Below are 19,479 nucleotides of genomic sequence, written 5' to 3'. Positions count from 1 at the left end.
GGTACCCCGTTCGAACAATATACCAACCTTTTTGTCGCATTACCAGAAGAAGAAGCTAAGAGAAACGAATCGCCAACCGCCAATGGCGTAGGAGGGGATTTCCGCCGTCCTACGCAGTCAGCGATGGGCAATGAACCCCTAGGGGCCGGTCCACCTCAGACACCCCCACCTGACCGAATGGGGAAAGTACTGGAGCACCCAGCGAGCGCCTCAGGTCAGGAAAAGATGGACGCCAGACGTGGTGGTCATCGCCCCGGCAGGGAGAATCGGCCGACGACTCCGGTGGCAGGGCCTTCCTGTTCAGATGTAGGGCAGGTTGTTCCTCCCGCCAGTGGCGGAAAAGCAGCTGAGGCCGGGACTCGAGGGGACCACCTACATTTAGTAGTGGACTCATCCGCAAATGATGCCGACCCCCTCGACGAGCCAATATGTGTGCGCCTGCCTCGGGTTTCCGAGAGTACCGCCGGTGTTAGGAATGAGGTTAAGTACGGAATCACAGTGGAGGTTACAACGCCGTGCACAAGCGCCCTTGGCCAGGGCCGAACACAGGGCAGCGAGCCCTCCTCCACCAACTCGTCGGAAGGTGACCAAGTGCTGCCAAGGGGCCTTCACGACCGGCCCGGTGACCAACTGCCACCTCGAGTCAAGAACCCCCCCGTTTCGTTGGAAGAAGTTGAGGATGAAGAAGCCCACCTACGGTCCGACATCCCGACTATCGCACCCAAGGGGAAGTCTCCCGTGACCCCCGTACCGTTATCAGAGGACGAAAGGCGGCGACCCGTCGCAGACACGTATTATGAACCCTTCGGGACGCACTGGACCCGTCGAGCGCTACGCCTTGCCACTAACGAGTCGGCCGCTTTCGCTACTCTCAACCAATGGGTACACCCCCGTCGCACGGGAGAAGTAACGGTGGAGCTATGGGAGGCACTCAGGGAGCAGCCCGAGACTGCCGCGGAGGCCAGGAGTAAATGGGAATGGATGGAAGATCTTACGAAACTGCCCATGTACATACGAGGAAGGAAGGGGTGGAATGTATCAATTACTGTGCAGTTGGAAACCCTAGATACCCGAGAAACGCATTCAGTAAAAGCGCTGGTGGACAGCAGAGCCACAGGCAGCTCCATAGACCGCGCCTGGGCCCAGAAACACGCTCTTAACCTCAAGAAAGCGGCCCGACCCGTTCCGGTATACAATGCCGACGGCACGCGGAACAAAGGCGGCGACATCACTGAGTATGCCGAAGTATGGCTGCGTATCGGGGACCATGTGGAACGGATCGAGCTAGCAGTAGTAGATCTAGGCTCCACCCCCCTCTTTCTTGGACACGATTGGCTGCAAAGGCATAACCCATTGATAGACTGGGACACCGGAGCCGTCACTTTGGCCCGCTGTACTTGTCGAAAAATCCCTTTCTCGCTTCCTGATACAGACCCTACGTCCCAATGGGAAGAGTACGAAGAAGGAGACACTATCCTAGTAATCGACTTTGAGGAGGCGTTTCACGTGCGGGCCATGGGAACTAAGGCCAATGAACTAGCCGCTCAGGCCAATGCCCGCAAAACTGCTAAGTCTTTCGAGGAAATAGTGCCTGAGGAGTATAGAGAGTTCGAAGATGTGTTCGCCAAGGAGAACTTCGACGAGTTGCCACCACAGAAGCCATGGGACCACGCTATTGAGTTGGTCCCCAACGCAAACGCCAACCTGGACTGTAAAGTCTACCCCCTTAATCCCGCGGAGCAGGAGGAATTGGACAAGTTTTTGGATGAGAACTTGTCCACCGGGCACATCCAAGCCTCCAAGTCCCCCATGGCATCACCGTTTTTCTTCGTTAAAAAGAAGGACGGCAAGTTGCATCCAGTCCAGGACTACTGCAAACTTAACGAGATGACTATCAAGAACAGGTACCCGTTACCCCTCATCGGGGAACTCATGGATCGACTGAAGCAGGCAAAGTATTTCACCAAGCTAGACGTACGGTGGGGGTACAATAACGTCAGGATAAAACAAGGGGACGAGTGGAAGGCCGCCTTCCGAACCAATCGGGGCCTCTACGAACCCCTCGTGATGTTCTTTGGCCTCACAAACTCGCCTGCTACTTTCCAGTGGATGATGAACGACATTTTCAAGGATCTCATTACCGCGGGGGAAGTATTGGTCTACCTCGACGACATACTTATTGCATCGAAGACCAAGAAGGACCATAGGCGTATTGTACGAGAGGTACTGCGAATTCTTCGCGAGAACAAGCTATTCCTCAAGGCCGAAAAATGCGAGTTCGAGGTGGAGGAGATGGAGTACTTAGGCGTGCTCATCAGCGAAGGGAGGATCCGCATGGACCCTGTCAAGATTGCCGGACTGTTAGATTGGCCGGCCCCGTCCAAGAAACAAGAGCTCCAGTCGTTCTTGGGCTTTTGTAACTTCTATCGACGATTCATCCGCGACTACAGTAAACACGTTAAGCCCCTTACTGCGCTTACGGGGAAGGTGGAATGGAAGTGGGGAAAAGCCCAACAAGAGGCCTTCGAGAATCTCAAAGAGCTGTTTCGCGAGGATGTGGTGTTAACCATTCCCCTCGACGAGGGAAAGTTCAGAGTGGAGGCGGACTCCAGTGAGGGAGCAATAGGGGCCATACTGTCCCAGTGGCAGAAGGAAAAGTGGCGACCGGTTGCATTCTTATCCAAGGTGCTATCCATCACGGAGCGTAACTACGAGATTTACAACAAAGAACTTCTTGCCATCATGCTTGCACTGGAGGAATGGCGGCAATATCTCATGGGCGCTCGAGAAGACTTCGAGATTTGGACAGACCACTCCAACCTCCAGTATTTCCGTAAGCCTCAAAAGCTTAATCAACGACAAGCTCGGTGGGTGACTGAGCTGGCAGAGTATCAGTTTACCCTGCATCACAAACCGGGGGCACAGAATCGTAAAGCAGACCTACTGTCCAGACGAGCCAATCACGATCAGGGGAGGCAGGATAATCAGGATATTATAGTCCTCAAACCAGCTCATTTCTGAGCCCTCGTTATGCCTACTGCAGAGGAGTTACATGAGAGGATCAAACTTGCCACTCATGACCCTCGCAAGTGGGACCAAGGCATCTTGGATTCCCTCAATCACGAGAAGGGGGTATCCCGAGAACAGGAATTACTGTGGTATGACGGCCACATCTACGTGCCTAGGGACAGGCAACTACGAGGGGAGATCATAGCTCTACACCATGACCATGTCACAGCGGGACACCCAGGAATCGAGAAGACCAAGGAACTCATCTTACGAAACTATTGGTGGCCCCGAATGCGCACAGAGGTGGAAGCATACGTCAAAGGGTGCGAAGTTTGCCAAAGGACTAAGGCAGACCGACGCCCCAAAAGAGCGCCCCTTCACCCGAACGAGGTTCCTCTTCGACCTTGGACACATATTTTGGTCGACATGATCACCAAGCTCCCGGATTCGAAGGGAAACGACTCCATCCTCGTTCTGGTCGACCGATTCTCTAAGACCATCATACCCATAGCATGCACCGAAGAGCTATCGTCCATGGGGTTCGCCAAGATCCTGAGGGACTACGTTTATGTACCGTATGGTGTAATGCCAGAGAAAATCATCTCGGACAGAGGAGCCGTCTTCGTGTCTAAATTTATGAAGGAATTCTACGCTCTCATCCAAACAACCGGGAATCTGTCGACGGCTTATCACCCTCAGACGGACAGGCAGACGGAAAGGGTCAATCAGGAGATTGAGAAGTACCTCAAGATGTTTGTCAGCTATCGACAAGACGATTGGAGTGAGTGGTTACCGCTCACTGCGTTCACTCACAATAACCGCAAACACTCTGCTACGGGCTTCTCCCCATACAAGGTGGTTTTCAGACGTGATGGACAAGTCATCAAGGTGGCCCAACGCCAGGACGCCGTACTGGCTGCATCGAAGTTAGTCCAAGGAATCCAAGAGGTACAAGAGAAGGCAAAGGAATCCCTCGAACGAGCGGCTGCGTCGATGAAGAAGGCTTACGATAAGCATAAAGGAAAGGCTGTGGAGTATCAAGTAGGCGACAAGGTGTGGCTGGATTCCACCAACCTAAACCTTCCTCACCCGACAAGGAAATTAGGGGATAGACGGGTAGGACCGTTCATCATCACCGCAAAGAAAGGAGCATCAGCTTATGAGCTGAAACTTCCAGAGAAATGGAGGATCCATAATCGATTCAACGAATCTTTACTCACACCATACCATGCTCCCGAGTTCCCGAATCAGCCACACCCGGAACGACCACCTCCTGAACTAATCGATGAGCAGGAAGAATACGAGATCGAGGAGATTGTTGGGGAAAGGGACTGGGTAATAGGCCGCGGATGAACTCGCCGCACCATTATGGAATACTTGGTGAAATGGAAAGGATACCCGCTGGAGGAAAACTCATGGGTTAAACGTTCGGACATGGCCAATGCCGAGGAACTCGTCAACGACTACGAGTCGCGAATCTGAAAAATGTGGTGGACAGTTAACAACCGAGGGCGAGTGGTCGGAGTAGATGATAAAATACCTCGGGACCTCCCAGTTCACTACCATGAACCGGACTCCCCCTGTGTAACCGATATCATCACGGTTCCATCCTCTCAATGTACCGCGTCGAGGCACTCCGAAAAGCTCAACTTAGTAGGGGAGGTGGATGGGTCAGATGCAGGTCGAAATGTGGGACCAATATCAGTCCCCTCTTCATTCCGCAGACTTATAGGCGATATTTCCCAATCGATGGACAAAGTGCTTCTGGAGAGAAACAAAAAGTATATTCAAGAGCATCCCAGCAAAGCAGGTTCCATTGTACCATACCCACGACGTCGGGAAGAACATAAATTCCTTGACCCCTGCATACGCGACTCCTATTTAAAGAGACGGAAGATCGAAATTGAAGCCTCGCGACGAGAGGATCGACCATATGAAAATCCTCCCATTCTGCTTGATCCCCCATCCGACAACGAAACCGACGTAAACCTTCTTCGAAAGGTGGCAGAGAATTGGAACGATGATGAACGCGCCTCAGACATTGACTCATACGACACAGATGGGGAGGAATCCGATGACTCATTCGGGACGAACGAGTCTTAAGGGGGGGGTAATGTTACGGTTTATTCATTTTTTCTTCGTTTTACTCAGCAGGATTACTCATATGCGATCCCTACGGATCATTTCCCACAGTACTATTTTTAGCGTATCCACTTGTATTTAAGTAGAGCCTCAGCTGGTTCAAACCCCAGCTTCGGCTAAGGTTTAATCTACCTAACATCGAACTCCGTCCTTCATGACTATCTGTCCCATCGACTTTCATCGCCTTTGACTTGCTAGAGTATCGTCTACCGAAGTGCGAGTAGTGATCCTAGTATGATCTAAGTTGATAGAGTTAGTGGCTAACATGTTGATGGCTGGTAGAATTGACTCTTCGAGATGTCGTTTCTAAGTCCATTCTGTACTGCCGTGCTTTCATTCTTTATGTAGTATTTAGCTACCAGTGTGAAGCCTCCACTGTAGCTCTCTGTACTGCTTGTAGATTGCATAAACTGATGTAAAATCGCAAAATCTATGGGTAGTCTGATACCAGGCATATCAGCGCAATGTGTTCATATGTGTAATTTTGTGAATCCTGTGAATCCAAACATGTGTCAATCCACTAAGTAATATTAGAGTGCATACCCAGCATGGAGTGACACCTGTTGAGGCAGAAGCAGCATATAATAAAATAATCTGAGTGGAGCACATGGCTTAGACTTAGAGTGGCACACTGGTGTCATTTAAGTGTGGAGTCTCAGTGCCCTGACTCACACCCTATGCATCCCTCAGCAGCGTCTCGCTCAAATAAAATACACTGAAAAGATAATATATTTACGGAGCTTCACGCAACATTGATCTATGACATGCAAACCCTGCTGATCTGGCAATCACCGAGAGACATCATTCAGAACCGAGGACCACCCAGTCCGAGCTTCCTGAGAGGGCTTCAGCTGACATGAGAGAAACCCTGCACCCAGAATGAAATATTAAACTAAGAAAAGGTTGTGCAGCAATCAAATAAAAATACCAACTCACTAGCGATGTGCACGACAGAGGAATTAAAAACAAGAAGCCAATTAGGAGAAATATTCTGCATGATGTGGCAACTCTAGATCTTGCCAAGAAGAAAGAGCAGCATGTTATTGAGCACTAACTTGGATGACTGACTCAGGATATTAATTAGTGACCATGCGGTTGACGTGTTGAAGAGGCTCTGTGCATGCCAAGCTAGAAATGCACTAGTGTATATAACACTAACACACCCACACTCACACTCACACACACACAAACCCTCAGTAGTTCGGGGGTGATGTGCGATACAAGCACACAATAGCAGTAGTATTGAAAGAATCCTCGCACGTTACAATATAATATAGCATGCTTAGCAATATAATAATCTTCTAAGTCCAAATGCTTTTGGAACAGGAGGTGAGCGACAGAATTGCTCAGCCTCAAGGCAAAAGTATTATTTTGCAAGCCCCCAAATGTTCTACAAGAACATATAACCCTCAAAATACATCGCACACAACACACAAGTGTCCACAATGTTTCACAATACTCTTAACACGACTTAAAGCCTTGCGCTCCAAGCAGAAAACACTTCAAAACCCATTCATAGATCCACAGGGTTCTAACCTATGCAATCCAGAGATACACAAACACAGAAAACACGTCCACAAGCCACAGGGTTTGAACCTATGCCACTTGGGAATAAACCAAAAAAACCTCAGAGATTACTGACAAGCCAAAGGGTTCGAACCTCTGCCACTTGCAATAACTCGGAATTCACAAACAAGTTCCAAAAACACAAATGCACATTCAAGTTATCATAATACAATATTCTCTAAGTAGAGCGCAATCAATTACTGTACTTTACTTGAACAAATCAAGCGCGCTCGAGCAAGGCATGCCTCGCAAGCTCTCAAAGTGTTCAAAATAATTCTAAGTTCAATAATACTCTCTCGCCCGAAGCTTCAAATAAAATCCTTTCGTCGTACACTAAGCACGCTGCTTCGTAGTACAACTGCAGGGGTCTGAAAACTTGCTAACTACCTGTAACTACCGCTCTTATATTTACCGTTAACTATATGAAATGTAAATACTGAAAATAGACAACGCTCCACCTCGGACTCCCTTCTCTTGCGTGCCGCATCAGCCGTAGTGATAGTAATCATTATTTTACTCAGCACTCCATGTCGGCACGCATGCTACCGCTGTTTTCTCCACTTGGCAAGGCCTAGCCTCGTCGTGCCATGCAGCATGTGTCTTCTTATTGGCTCCACGGATTTAATTACAGTGCCACGCAACTTATCTAGTGAGTGAGTTTTATTTTATTGGTTGCCGCGCAACCATTTCTAGTTTAATATTTCATATGGGCAGCGGGTTTTATTTCTCTCTGGCCAAGAACTCCTTAGAGTATTCGGACTTGTTGATTCTTCGTTCAGGATGACATTTCTCGGTGATTGCTGGATCAGCAGGGTTCGTGCATCATAGATCAATGTAGCATGAAGCACCTTCAATATATTATCTTCAGTGAATTTAATTGAGTGATACACTGCAGAGGAGGGCACAGTGTGTGTGTATAAGCACTGAGACTGCACACTTAAATGACACAAGTGTGCCGTTCTAAGTCTAAGCCATGCGCTCTACTCATATTATTTTTATTATAGTGCTTTCTGCCTCAGTGTGTAGCACTCTATGCCTTACATGCACTCTAATATTATTCACAGGGCACACACACGCTTGCATTCCTAGAATTCGCAAAATTACATGTGTGAACGCGTTGCATGCGTGTCAGCATCACAGAGAGGAAATGGCTCTGGGGTGGAGCATATCTATTTTCGATATTTATATTTATATAATTAGCTGTAGATAAAAGCGCAGTAATTAGAAGTAGGTAAAAAGCTTTCAAACCCCTGCAGTTGTGACACGAAGCAGAGAGCCTAGTGTGCAACCAAAGGACTTGTGTTTGTAGCTTCGAGCGAGAGAATATTATTGGATCTAGAATTAATTTGAAACCCTTGAGAGGTCACGAGGCATGCCTTGCTCACGTGCGATGCTTAGCTTGATTCTGGACAGTAATTGATTGTGCTCAACTCAGAGAAATATTGTATTGTGATAACTTGAATGTGCATTTGTGTTTGCAGAATGTGTTTGTGAATTCTGAGTTGTTGCAAGTGGCAGAGGTTCAAACCCTTTGGCTTGTCAATACTCTTTGAGGGTTTTTTTGGTTTATTCCCAAGTAGCATAGGTTCAAACCCTGTGGCTTGTGGACGTGTTTCTGTGTTTCTGTGTCTCTGGATCACATAGGTTTGAACCCTGTGAATCTATGAAAGGTTTCTGAAGTGTTTTCTGCTTAGAGCGCAAAGCTTTAAGTCGTGTGTAATTTGTTTGATGGGTTGTAGCCACCTGTGTGTCGTGCGCAACATCAATTGAGGGTTGTACGTTCTTGTGGAATGTTTGTGGGCTTGTGAAATATTACTTTCACCTTGAGGCCGAGTGATACATATCACTCACCTCCTGTCCTAAAAGCATTTGGACTTAGAGAATTCTTTTGAGCTAGTGTGCTATTATATCTTGAAGAGCACAAGACATCTTTTAATTCTACTGTTATTGTGTGCTTGCATTGCATATCTCTCCTGAACTACTGAGATTCTGTGTGTGTGCGAGTGTGAGAGTGGGTGTGTTTAGTGTGTCTATGCTATCGCATTTCGAGCTTGGCACGCACAGAGCCTCTTCAGCATCCTTTCTATATGGTCATCAGACCACCAGCTTCTGGTTTTCAAACTTTGACTTTGACTTCTTAGAGCACATTCAAGTTTGGAATACCATGGAGGTGACATGAGTTCTGAGGTGAGGCTTTATTCATGTCAGTATCCATCAACACCGACCTCTGGTAGGGGACCTATTACGACTTCACCCCTATTTTCCTTATCTTATCTTATCCTTATCTTCCAGAACCCTGGACCTACCTATCTTATCTCTCAGACCTATGATATTCTGCCAGCATCTCCTTTATCTGGTTGCCGTCACCCCAATTCACAGCTGCTTCACCCCAGATGACTGATGACCTGCATGTGCCATCATGCTTCTCTTGATGGCATCATACTTCTTAGTGGTTGGGCCCAAGTCGACCGCTGGTCGAGGGCAGTCTATGGGATGTAGCCTATTCAGACAGAGTCCTGCACAGATGCAGGTGATATGCACTCTTTACTCTTATTCATCGGGAACACACTTCTTTAAGTGTCCTCCCTCCTCATTCATTAGCAGGCACACTTCTCGCTGCATGTGCCCTTGTAGATACTATTCTTAGTATGAGTCTAACATGTATTTAAGCTAGCCTATGCTGTGGCCTTAAACCCCAGCTTTGGCTAAGGTTATATACTTCTAACTCTTACAAGCTCCTTGCTTTCGCTACAAGTGACACCTAACTTCTTGCAATCTACCAAAGGCCTCTCTAACATTGAATCACTGAATGCGAGTGACAGGATAGAGACCAGCCTTGGCTTAGATTAGAGTTAGTGCTTAACAGGACCATAGCACTGGATATCAAGCATATCATCTATTGTCATAGCCTGAAACTTTTTGTGCAATCTACAGTGGAAAGCCGGCCTGATGTCAGCAGATAATGGTCAAGCTGGTTCTCAGCTGATAGAGGAGCTCCTGATGTTCCCAGGCCTATCTTGATACAGCCTGACTATGTGTGCAGTAAAGGAGGATGCCAGGTCTCTTCAATTTAGTTCTGTGGTGAAGGTGACCAGGAAGGTATATGTGCTTTCACAACTCCTGTCTTTGTCTGCGCTAAACACAAAGCCTACTCTCTACAGCTTGCCACCATGACCATTGTCTGGATCTAGCCTTGGACATCAGCCTGACTTGCATAAAATCCTCTCACCTCTACATCTCGTGCTGTAATTTCCTGATATCCACCATCTGGACATCAATCTTTCCTGCAACATCTTTGTGAAGAATTACACCAGAATTTGGTCCTGGCACTCCACTGAGCACCATCTTAGGAAGTACTACAAGGAGCATTGGGTAACTGATAGTGATGGCCCAACCAATAAAACCCTCATAAGTGTACCCTAATGGAAATCCCTACTTTGCCAATGCATTTGTCTCTCACAGAACTTTGCTGGCAGAAAACGATGGCATATCTGCATCTCTCCCACCAATACACTAGTCAGCAAGATCTATGCCAGGAGGTTCCAGTGAGTATTGCATTGCTTAGATGCTTGGGTGTTGAGTGTCAGTATCTGGCCAGACTGGACTGCTGCTCACATCGATAGAATATGGGGGTTATATGAATAGCTGCCTGCAGGGGTTCTGCTTCAAGGTTATGGAGGAAAGTCACTGGTTAAGCTCCTTTTCAGCTTATGGGAGGGCACATCAAAGTTGTACAGGCACTGACTCATATTACGGATCAGCACTTTGTCGGTGGTCTCTTCTAGACAGACTCTCACATCTTTTACAGTCAACCAGTCAAGATTGGAAATGTATCTCCTTCGCATCGGACAATGGTTGCAAAAAAAATGGTTGCATGTATATGCCAGTGTATGAATTCTCTACTGGAAATACTGACCATGCCACCTATTAGCAGGATGGTCTGGATGATTCTGCAGAATGAAAGGCAAACAAGGAAGAAGAGCACGAGCACCCGACAAAGATTACATGCCACAGGTGGGTGACCATGATTCTTGTGGTCCAAAATTTTTACAAGAATTGTTTCCTCCCAGTTGTTTGTTCAATGCCAAAGTTATTCAAAGGAATTCCTACAACAAACTCGACAAGAATCGCAAATGTGTGGGTTGCGATATTCTAGATGCGTGTGCACCTGACCACATACATGGACTTTGAACGATGTCTGATGAACCAAATGGGGCTTCGCAAGTTGGGTCACTATGCAAATATCCTATGCAATATTATGCCAAGCCCTACTTCATTATACTGATCATCCAGTCATTCTCCGCAGAAGTTTAATTTTATACACCCACCTCTGTGAATAATCCAGCACAGTCTCTCAAATGGTATAAAAACCAGAAAATGTAGAGGTCGGTGACTCAGCAGCATCTATCGTTTGCTTTCAATTTCTGCATCCTGGTCATCATGTTCCAACATGCTTTCCGCCAATTCGTCTTTACTGCCATGGTGCTCACACTCATGTCAGCCATCCCAACTGGAGAGCTTGAAGAGCATGCAAGCTGCACGATCTCTTCTGTTTCAAGTGCTTCATCCATTTGGAGCTGCTTGTCGGTCACTATCTCAGCCTTTACTATCCCCAGCAGAAGTAAGCCACTGGCAAATTTATTTTCTTCATATTCTGATGACTTTATACTTAGGCACTCTTATGCTCTCTGTACATCACTCTTTTGACCTTGCACAAAGATATAACTCATGTTTGCCATTAATTCTATTAGCCCAAGTCAGGTGCCACTATCACCATGGCTGGTGATATCACCTTCACCAAGACCTCTAGTGCATACCTCCCATAGGCATCAGACAGAAATTAGACTATTGATGTCTTCCTAGGCGATGGACCATTGTTCACCATTGACGGTGAAGAGATCACGTTCAATGGCATGGGATACTCTTTCGACATATGCCACATTTTATTGTTTTCCTGCTTCAGTGTTACAATGTTTGTAATAGGGAAATGGTGCCAAGTACTGGGATGGTGAAGGCACTAACAGTGGTGTTGACAAGCCTCACCCTTTATTGAAGTTGGTCCCCTTCATGTTCATGGTTGTTTGACAATCTCACTTTGTTTATAGGTTCAAGGGTTCCGGCACATACTCTGACTTCATGGTGAGCTACTATTTTCTCTCTTGCCACACAATGCTGAACGTAAATGACAGGTCTTGAACAGCCCTGCTCAGGCTATCTCTATCAGCAACAGTGACAGCCTCATCTTTGATAGCATCACTGTATGCCAGATTCCTCTCATTTGTCTTTCAGGAGCTTACCAGACCTCCATAGGTGGACAACAGCGATGGTGATGATGATGACCTTGGTCACAATACTGATGTGAGGGTATTTTCTTCTTGCTTTGCTATAACATTTTGATAGTCTACAGGGTTTCGATGTTTCAGCTGATGACATGACTATCTAAAACTCTGTCATGAAGAACCAGGATGACTGTATCACTATCAATGATGGCTCAAACATCATGTATGTCTTATTACATGTGTAGAAGCCCATCCTTATGCTATGTATTGACCAGGTTCAAGAACAACAAGTGCTCTGGTGGCCATGGCATTTCGATCAGTTCCATCTCCAGTGGCAAGTCTGTCACTGATGTCATCATCTCTGGAAACACCATTACGGATTCGATGTATGGATTCAGGTAAATATTCCGAGGCTCTTTTGCTCCATCACCCTTCTGAAATGGCACTCAGAATCAAGGTCAAAGCCTCTGCGACTAGTGCGTCAGTGTCTGGTATCACGTACTTGTCATGAATTCACCCCTATTTTTCGCTTATCTTATCTTATCACAGTATCTTATCACGGCAAGTCGGCAAGTCATCATTCGACTCTCATCATCATTCCTCGTACCTGATCTGTATCATTCATGACCTGCTTGGTCACACGCCCACATGGCATCACCTCGCACCACAGACCACATCACTAGGACTCAGTCATGGGCTCTGCAGCTGTACATCGTGAGAGGCAGCACCATACGGACGCTGCCCTTCTTACTCATAGGAGCACTTCTAGTGTGGTCATGCTCACATTGCATCACTGGGGCATTGCCACAACACAACCATCAGTCTTCTCTGATAGGTCCCTGAACGTACCGCTCACACACATGATCCGTTTGATGGCCCATAGACCGATCACACTCCTATGGGCCTGACCCCCCTTCACCCAATCACGCTTCTTTAGGTCGACTCTGATCACACCCTAGGATGGACAAGCCACCACATACGCCCCTCAGAAGACCATGCCCTATGGACGCTAGTCTTCTTACTTGCAGGAGGGTTTCTCCTATACCAAGCACCATACGATACAGAGGACATAGAAGACAGCGCTGCATTGGGGCAGCACACACCAAGACACAGGAATGGTACATACTAGTAAATACCACAATGTATTTAAACAAGCCTTGCTGTGGTCTTACACCCCAGCTTCGGCTAAAGTTATACACTCCTAACTTTTCATGCAGAAACTCCCTGCTTCTAAAACTAAGAACTATCATTTCTGATCTAGCGATTGCAATGCCCTCTTCACAACTGAATCACTGAACGCAAGTGACAGTTTAGAGGCAAATGTTGTTCAATCCAAGTTAGTGCGTTACAGTACTCTGGGTGAGTACTACCTAATTTAAATTTGTCAGGCTCTCTTCTTATACTTTTCCATACAGAAACACACTCAGTGGCATTGACGAGTACAGTGTCTTGATCACCCAGTCTTACCCTGATGATGAGGGTACCCCAGGAACTGGTGGTCCCATCTCATGAGTCAAACCACCTCCAGGCTATGAGCACAGCTTTTAATGTAGTCTGACAGGGACGTGAACTTCACTGGAAGCACCACTACCATCAAGTGAGCCCACCATCCCATTCATACTGTTACTGTACTCATGCAAATTTCTACTAGGGTTGGAGATGATGCCAGGCACCTGGCCATTGACTGTGGAGCCTGCTCTGGGTAAGCATTCATGTTCCTGCAGCAACAGAATGCATTCTGATCCATCTGCCTGTAGAACTTGGGACTTCTCGAAATTGAAGATCACTGGCAGCTCAGCGGGAACAGTTGATAGCAATGATGCTACTGTAAGAATCCACCTCTGCTGGCTTCGACTCTCTGCTGACATCGAGAACAGATTTCTGGCAGATCATATTAGGTTGATAATACTGTAATCTATGCAGTGCATAATATTCCAGTACTATTTATTGATACTAATATTTATGGGTTCTCTGTATTAATCCAATGATCTGTTGTCTTAACTGTGTTCTGAAAACACTTGGGTATCCAGTATATAAATTTCGGCCTGAAGCTTACCAACTCCAGTTGTGCCTCTTTGGCTGGTTACATCTGCAGAAGTCTTTTGGAGGGGTGATGGCTCTGTTCTTCTGATGCTAAGCCCAAGTCTCACTTTCATTTCATTGAATCAATCAGCATAGTGAGTTGATGATTAGCATGCCACTGCTTTGGAAGTCCTTGAGAGAGACGTCGGAGGGCTTCGTAGTGCCTGTCCCATGTGATGTCTCCATCGATACTCATTAGATGGATGAGAACGTCTTGATTATGAATAGTGTGTGCTGGACAGTGATCATTGTTCTGGATACTTTCTAATTAGTGAACCAAAACGAGAAAATTGAACATGTGACATGGTCAAAGCTTGGCTCATGAATCTCGATGCCAGGCTCCACCACAGAATTTCAAAGCTCATATCGAGGTGCTCAGATGTGCTGCGAAAGAAGGTGTCCAAATTAAGGTCTACTTGCTGTCTGTGTACCGTTAGGAATGCTAAGGCTCATGCTTGGTCAGAGGAGGTTCAGCTAGGAAGGATATGTGTCTTTAGCAGGCACTTCAATAGGAGGAGATAATTTGTGGTATGTTCTGATGAACAGTTCAAGAGGACATTTACAGCACACTGTTACCAGATTCTGCTAGGCAAATACAGGCACAGTGCAGTGCCAAGTTCAGCCTAATGACAAGGCAATGCAGCTATGTTATAACAGCTTTGGTACTATCAATCAGAGGTGTTAAAATAGGCTGAGTTGGTGTGTGGCTGATCATCTGGAAGATAGATAGATATCTGGGTCCTCAATGGGTCCTGGATGTTGGATCAAGCTGGTGATGTAAGCTGCTTTTGGCTATGCATGTGCATGATGCATCACCCAGCTGGGTGGCAACTATTTTGCGTGGGTCAAAATAGAATCAAAATCCTTGGTGCCTCTCTAATAAGGAAATACTGAAGGATTTTGACTGATGCAAAATCCCAGAAGTGCATTTTGATGTCATTTTGACTCATGCAAAATAGCTGTCACACAGCTGTGATCACGTTTCCTTCAACTTGTTCCAGTTTGTCTGTTTTTTACAATATGACTAGATCCCCCCTGATCTTCTGCAGTCCTGTCTCATGAAGTCTCATGTATATCCAGTCTCTAGAGCTATGTTCTCTCTAATTCTACCAAGTCGACAATCCAAGGCTGACGTCCATGCTGGAAGATCCATCTAGCTCTACTATAGTGATTGTTACAGTGCTAGCAATGCAGTTCATTGAAACATAGAATCACTTCATCTCATTACTTGCTTCACCAGTAATTCCCTTGCACCCTGTTCTTCTTGATGGTGCAGCATCAATCTTATAGTACTAGTCAGCATTATGCATTTGATACATGCTGTGCAACATTAATTATGCTCTTCTGAGCACATGTCAAGTATGTAGCTTATGTTTGCCATTAATTCTATTAGCCCAAGTCAGGTGCCACTATCACCATGGCTGGCAATATCACCTTCACCAAGACCTCTAGTGTGTACCTCTCATAGGCATCTGACTAGAATCTGACTGTTGATGTCTTCCTAGGTGATGGACCATTGTTCACCATCAATGGTGATGACATCATGTTCAATGGCATGGGATACTTGTTTGACATGAGCTTCATTGACATGTTCCTAGGCGATGGACTGTTGTTCACCATTGACGGTGACGACATCACATTCAATAGTGTGGGATACTTGTTCAACATGAGCTTCATTTCATTGTTTTCCTGCTTCAGTGTTACAATGTTTATCATAGGGAAATGGTGCCAAGTACTGGGATGGTGAAGGCACCAACGGTGGTGTTGACAAGCCTCATCCGTTCTTGAAGTAGGTCCTTTTCATATTCATGGATAGTGTTTGATGGCCTCACTTTGTGCATAGGTTCAAGGGTTCTGGCACATACTCTGACTTCACAGTGAGTTACCCTAATATCTTCCTCTGTACAATTCTGAACGAATGTGACAGGTCTTGAACAGCCCTGCTCAGGCTATCTCTATCAGCAACAGTGACGGCCTCATCTTTGACAGCATCACTGTATGCCAGATTCCTCTCATTTGTCTTTCAGGAGCTTACCAAACCTCCATAGGTGGACAACAGTGATGGTGATGATGATGACCTTGGTCACAATACCGACGTGAGTGTATTTTCTTCTCGTCTTGCTGCAACATTTTGATAGACTACAGGGTTTCAATGTTTCAGCTGACGATGTGACTATCCAAAACTCTATTGTGAAGTAGGGATGTGCACCATACCATATATGATATATGGCCATAAAGCCATTGTCCCAGATGGTCATGGAACTATCTGTATACTGTGCTGTATGGTCAGTTTGAATGCCTTGTCAGCATTGGTATGGGTACCTTACAGCCGTCTACAGTTGTTGACGACTGTGCACCTGAGTATGAAATTGATTTGCTCATAAAGAAGTGAGTCAGATGCCTTTAAGACTGCCAAAAATCTGTAAAATGCATCTGGTCTCATAAAGAGTCATAATCAGCTATGCTGCCTTGAGCAGGGCTAGAGATATCCAGGAATTAAAATAAAGTCACACATATTGTCTTGATTGTGCATGAAAAATTGATAAGACAGCTAAAAGAGTGAGTTAGTAAAGGTATGAAATTGAATAATGGCTATTTTGTATCATAGAGTTTCCCTAAAAAAGACTCTCGGCTGAGTCAAAAGTAAGATAAAAAATAAGCCATATTATGATGTTGTACGGCCGTCTGTGAGAGGTCTTGATGGTGATGGAACAACTGTACACCGTACCGTACAAATGGCCATTGGGGTGTATTTGGCTTCAGTCTGTATTCCATATAATGGTTACCAAAAACCGTACAATATGGTGACAGCATGCATCCCTATCGTGAAGAACCAGGATGACTGTATCACTATCAATGATGGCTCGAACATCATGTACGTATCATTCTATTCATGGAACCACATCCTTACCTGATCCATTTGCTAGCTTCAAGAACAACAAGTGCTCTGGCGGCCATGGAATTTTGATCAGTTCCATCTCTAGTGGCAAGTCCGTCACCGATGTCACCATCTCCAGAAACACTGTTACGGACTCGATGTATGGATTCAGGTAAATATTCCGAGGCTCTTTCACCCTGTCACCCTTCTGAAATGGCACTCAGAATCAAGGTCAAAGCTTCTGCAACTAGTGTGTTGGTCTCTGGTATCACGTACTCTGGGTAAGTATTACTTGATTTACATTCGTCAAGCTCTCTCCTTATCCCTGTTTGCATAGAAACACCCTCAGCAGCATCAATGAGTATGGTGTCTTGATTATCCAATCCTACCTTGATGATGAAGGTACCCCAGGAACTGGTGGTCCCATCTTGTGAGTCAAATCCATGTCCAGGCTATTAGTACAGCTTTTGATCTAGTCTCACAGAGACATGAACTTCACTGGAAGCACCACAACCATCAAGTGAGCTTACCATCCTGTTTATACTGTTGCCGCACTAATGCAAATTTCTGCTAGGGTTGGAGATGACACTAAGCACCTGGCCATTGACTGTGGAGCCTGCTCTGGGTAAGCATTTGGGTTCATGTAGGAATGGTATACATTCTGATTCGTCTGTCTGTAGTAAAGACAGAGGATATAAGTATAGATCTCAGTCGGGCACAGCGAAGGTGGAATGACTATATTGAAAGGTACTGTACCTAAAGACAGAGGATATAAGTATAGATCTACAAATGAGTGTGAGTATGTTATAAGCTAAGGATGGTAAGGTATACATACCTCAGTCAGGCACAGCGAAGGTGGAACGACTGAGGTACATGGGTATCGATGGCTAGGCTATATAGGTGATCAAGTAAGGACAGGGGTGATATATATATAGTAAGTAAGAACGAATGACAGTGAAAGATAACGGTAAAAAGGTATACAGTATGGATATCTTCAACACTCCCCCATATCCGGACTACTCCATTGGAACAATGTTGAGGGCTTCAAGATAGCCATGGTGCATGTCATGGGGTAAGGCTTTCGTGAACATGTCAACAGGGTTCAAATTTCCATGAATAAAGTCAACACGTAAGTCGCCTGCCTTGACAAGCTCTCGAATGTAATGTTCACGAATACGGATATGTTTGACCTTGTGGTGGGCCCTTGTATTCATCATAAGTGCAATCATCCCTTGGTTATCACCCTACAAGACCCCAGGACATGGTTGAGGGAGCCGTACCTCGTCCATCCAGGACATCATCCACATCATCTGCTGCGCAGCATGGGTGAGGGATATATACTCAGCTTCAACAGTGGAAAGGGCGATGGCAGCCTGGCATTTTGAGCTCCAGCAAACAGGGCCACCTGCTATAGTAAAGACATATCCTGAAGTTGACTGTGCACTATTGCGGCAACCTCCATAGTCAGTGTCAACAAATCCAACAGGCACTAGTGGTTCATCTCGGGAGAAAACAATCCCGTAGTCCATCGTACCCTTGATGTAGGTGACAACATGTAAGAGTGCATGCCAATGGGCTAGTCCCAGGTTAGACTGGAAACAAGCCAAAAGGCTCACTGGGTAACAGAGGTCTGGCTGAGTCGCAAGCTGTCCCCACATAACTCGACCCAGGAGACGTCTATATGGGTAGTGCTCCATGTCGTTCTTCTCAGCCTGGGTCGAAGGGCATTGGGAGCTGTCAAGCACTATCCCTATGGGTAATGGGGCTGAACGAACCGTGATATATTCGAGGCCAAAATCCTCAACCAGGTTCTCCCAGTATGGATGCTGAGAGAATGAAATGGTGCCAGCCTTGAGGTCCTGGTCGATCGTCATTCCCAAGAAGTAGTGATTCTCCCTCATGTCTTTCAGCTCCCACTTCTCCTCAAGTTCTCCTTTCCTCCAACTAGCCTCCTTCGTGCTTGAAGATGCTTCCCATACATCATCGGTATATGTGTCTGTGAGGGTGTAATTTCCACCTGGTTCACCAATCAACCATATGCATGGGTCCGCTCATGATGTCGTATACCCTAAGTCATCGTACGTCTTCCCAAGGGTCTCAAACCAGTCGTGGCCACCCTGCATCGTTCCGTAAATTGTATGAACGAGCTTGCATACCTTGTCTTCCTGTCCCTCAACAACGTATCCCAGTGGTTGACACATATAAATATCCTCCTTCATCTCGCTATTCAAGTAGGCTGACACAAAGTCGACTTGCCATAGGTGTAAGTCCAACTTGGTGGCAATGGCAGCAGACATGCGAACAGAGTCAAGACGAGTAACGGCAGCCCACATGTCATTGTAGTCCAGTCTGTATTGCTGGGTATAGCCCTTTCCCATGAGTCTTGCCTTGTCCCGCAGCCAGTTCCCGTTGCCATCCCACTTCATTCCAAACACCCATTTACAATCCATTATGTTAGCTCCTTCTGGCACATCTATGAGATCCCAGGTGTGCTTGGTCATGTGCATCTCGTACTCCACATCC

At 46.2% G+C, this 19,479-nt stretch overlaps 4 protein-coding genes across 4 annotated transcripts; all 4 read left to right on the top strand.

Annotated features, from left to right (window-relative positions):
• Positions 1-4,758: 4,758 nt before the first annotated feature.
• EV420DRAFT_1645577 (uncharacterized protein) lies at positions 4,759-5,112 on the top strand (the record flags this gene model as incomplete). The annotated part of the gene is made up of 1 exon (XM_060477794.1): positions 4,759-5,112. One exon carries the CDS (start codon positions 4,759-4,761, stop codon positions 5,110-5,112), a length of 354 nt encoding a protein of 117 aa, XP_060328065.1.
• Positions 5,113-11,157: 6,045 nt separating this feature from the next.
• Positions 11,158-13,894, top strand: EV420DRAFT_1645576 (glycoside hydrolase family 28 protein; the record flags this gene model as incomplete). The annotated part of the gene is made up of 15 exons (XM_060477793.1): positions 11,158-11,338; positions 11,391-11,407; positions 11,469-11,526; positions 11,581-11,689; positions 11,742-11,771; positions 11,823-11,856; positions 11,907-11,975; positions 12,028-12,081; positions 12,176-12,219; positions 12,272-12,394; positions 12,447-12,476; positions 13,558-13,593; positions 13,648-13,698; positions 13,754-13,823; positions 13,874-13,894. 15 exons carry the CDS (start codon positions 11,158-11,160, stop codon positions 13,892-13,894), a joined length of 927 nt encoding a protein of 308 aa, XP_060328064.1.
• A 1,601-nt stretch (positions 13,895-15,495) lies between these two features.
• On the top strand, positions 15,496-16,277 carry EV420DRAFT_1645575 (pectin lyase fold/virulence factor; the record flags this gene model as incomplete). Its single annotated transcript, XM_060477792.1, has 7 exons — positions 15,496-15,529; positions 15,584-15,726; positions 15,797-15,867; positions 15,922-15,955; positions 16,006-16,074; positions 16,127-16,174; positions 16,224-16,277. 7 exons carry the CDS (start codon positions 15,496-15,498, stop codon positions 16,275-16,277), a joined length of 453 nt encoding a protein of 150 aa, XP_060328063.1.
• Positions 16,278-16,813: 536 nt separating this feature from the next.
• Positions 16,814-17,994, top strand: EV420DRAFT_1700736 (pectin lyase fold/virulence factor; the record flags this gene model as incomplete). The annotated part of the gene is made up of 7 exons (XM_060479490.1): positions 16,814-16,953; positions 17,006-17,128; positions 17,181-17,237; positions 17,294-17,386; positions 17,441-17,476; positions 17,531-17,581; positions 17,637-17,994. The coding sequence occupies 7 exons, from the start codon at positions 16,814-16,816 to the stop codon at positions 17,689-17,691; spliced, it is 555 nt and encodes a 184-aa protein (XP_060328062.1). The 3' UTR covers positions 17,692-17,994.
• Between the last annotated feature and the right edge of the window lie 1,485 nt (positions 17,995-19,479).

The sequence above is a fragment of the Desarmillaria tabescens genome, assembly GCF_030435595.1.
Source record: "Desarmillaria tabescens strain CCBAS 213 chromosome Unknown EV420scaffold_30, whole genome shotgun sequence".
NCBI classification, from domain to species: domain Eukaryota; kingdom Fungi; phylum Basidiomycota; class Agaricomycetes; order Agaricales; family Physalacriaceae; genus Desarmillaria; species Desarmillaria tabescens.
This window is presented reverse-complemented; position numbering and strand designations above follow the sequence as displayed.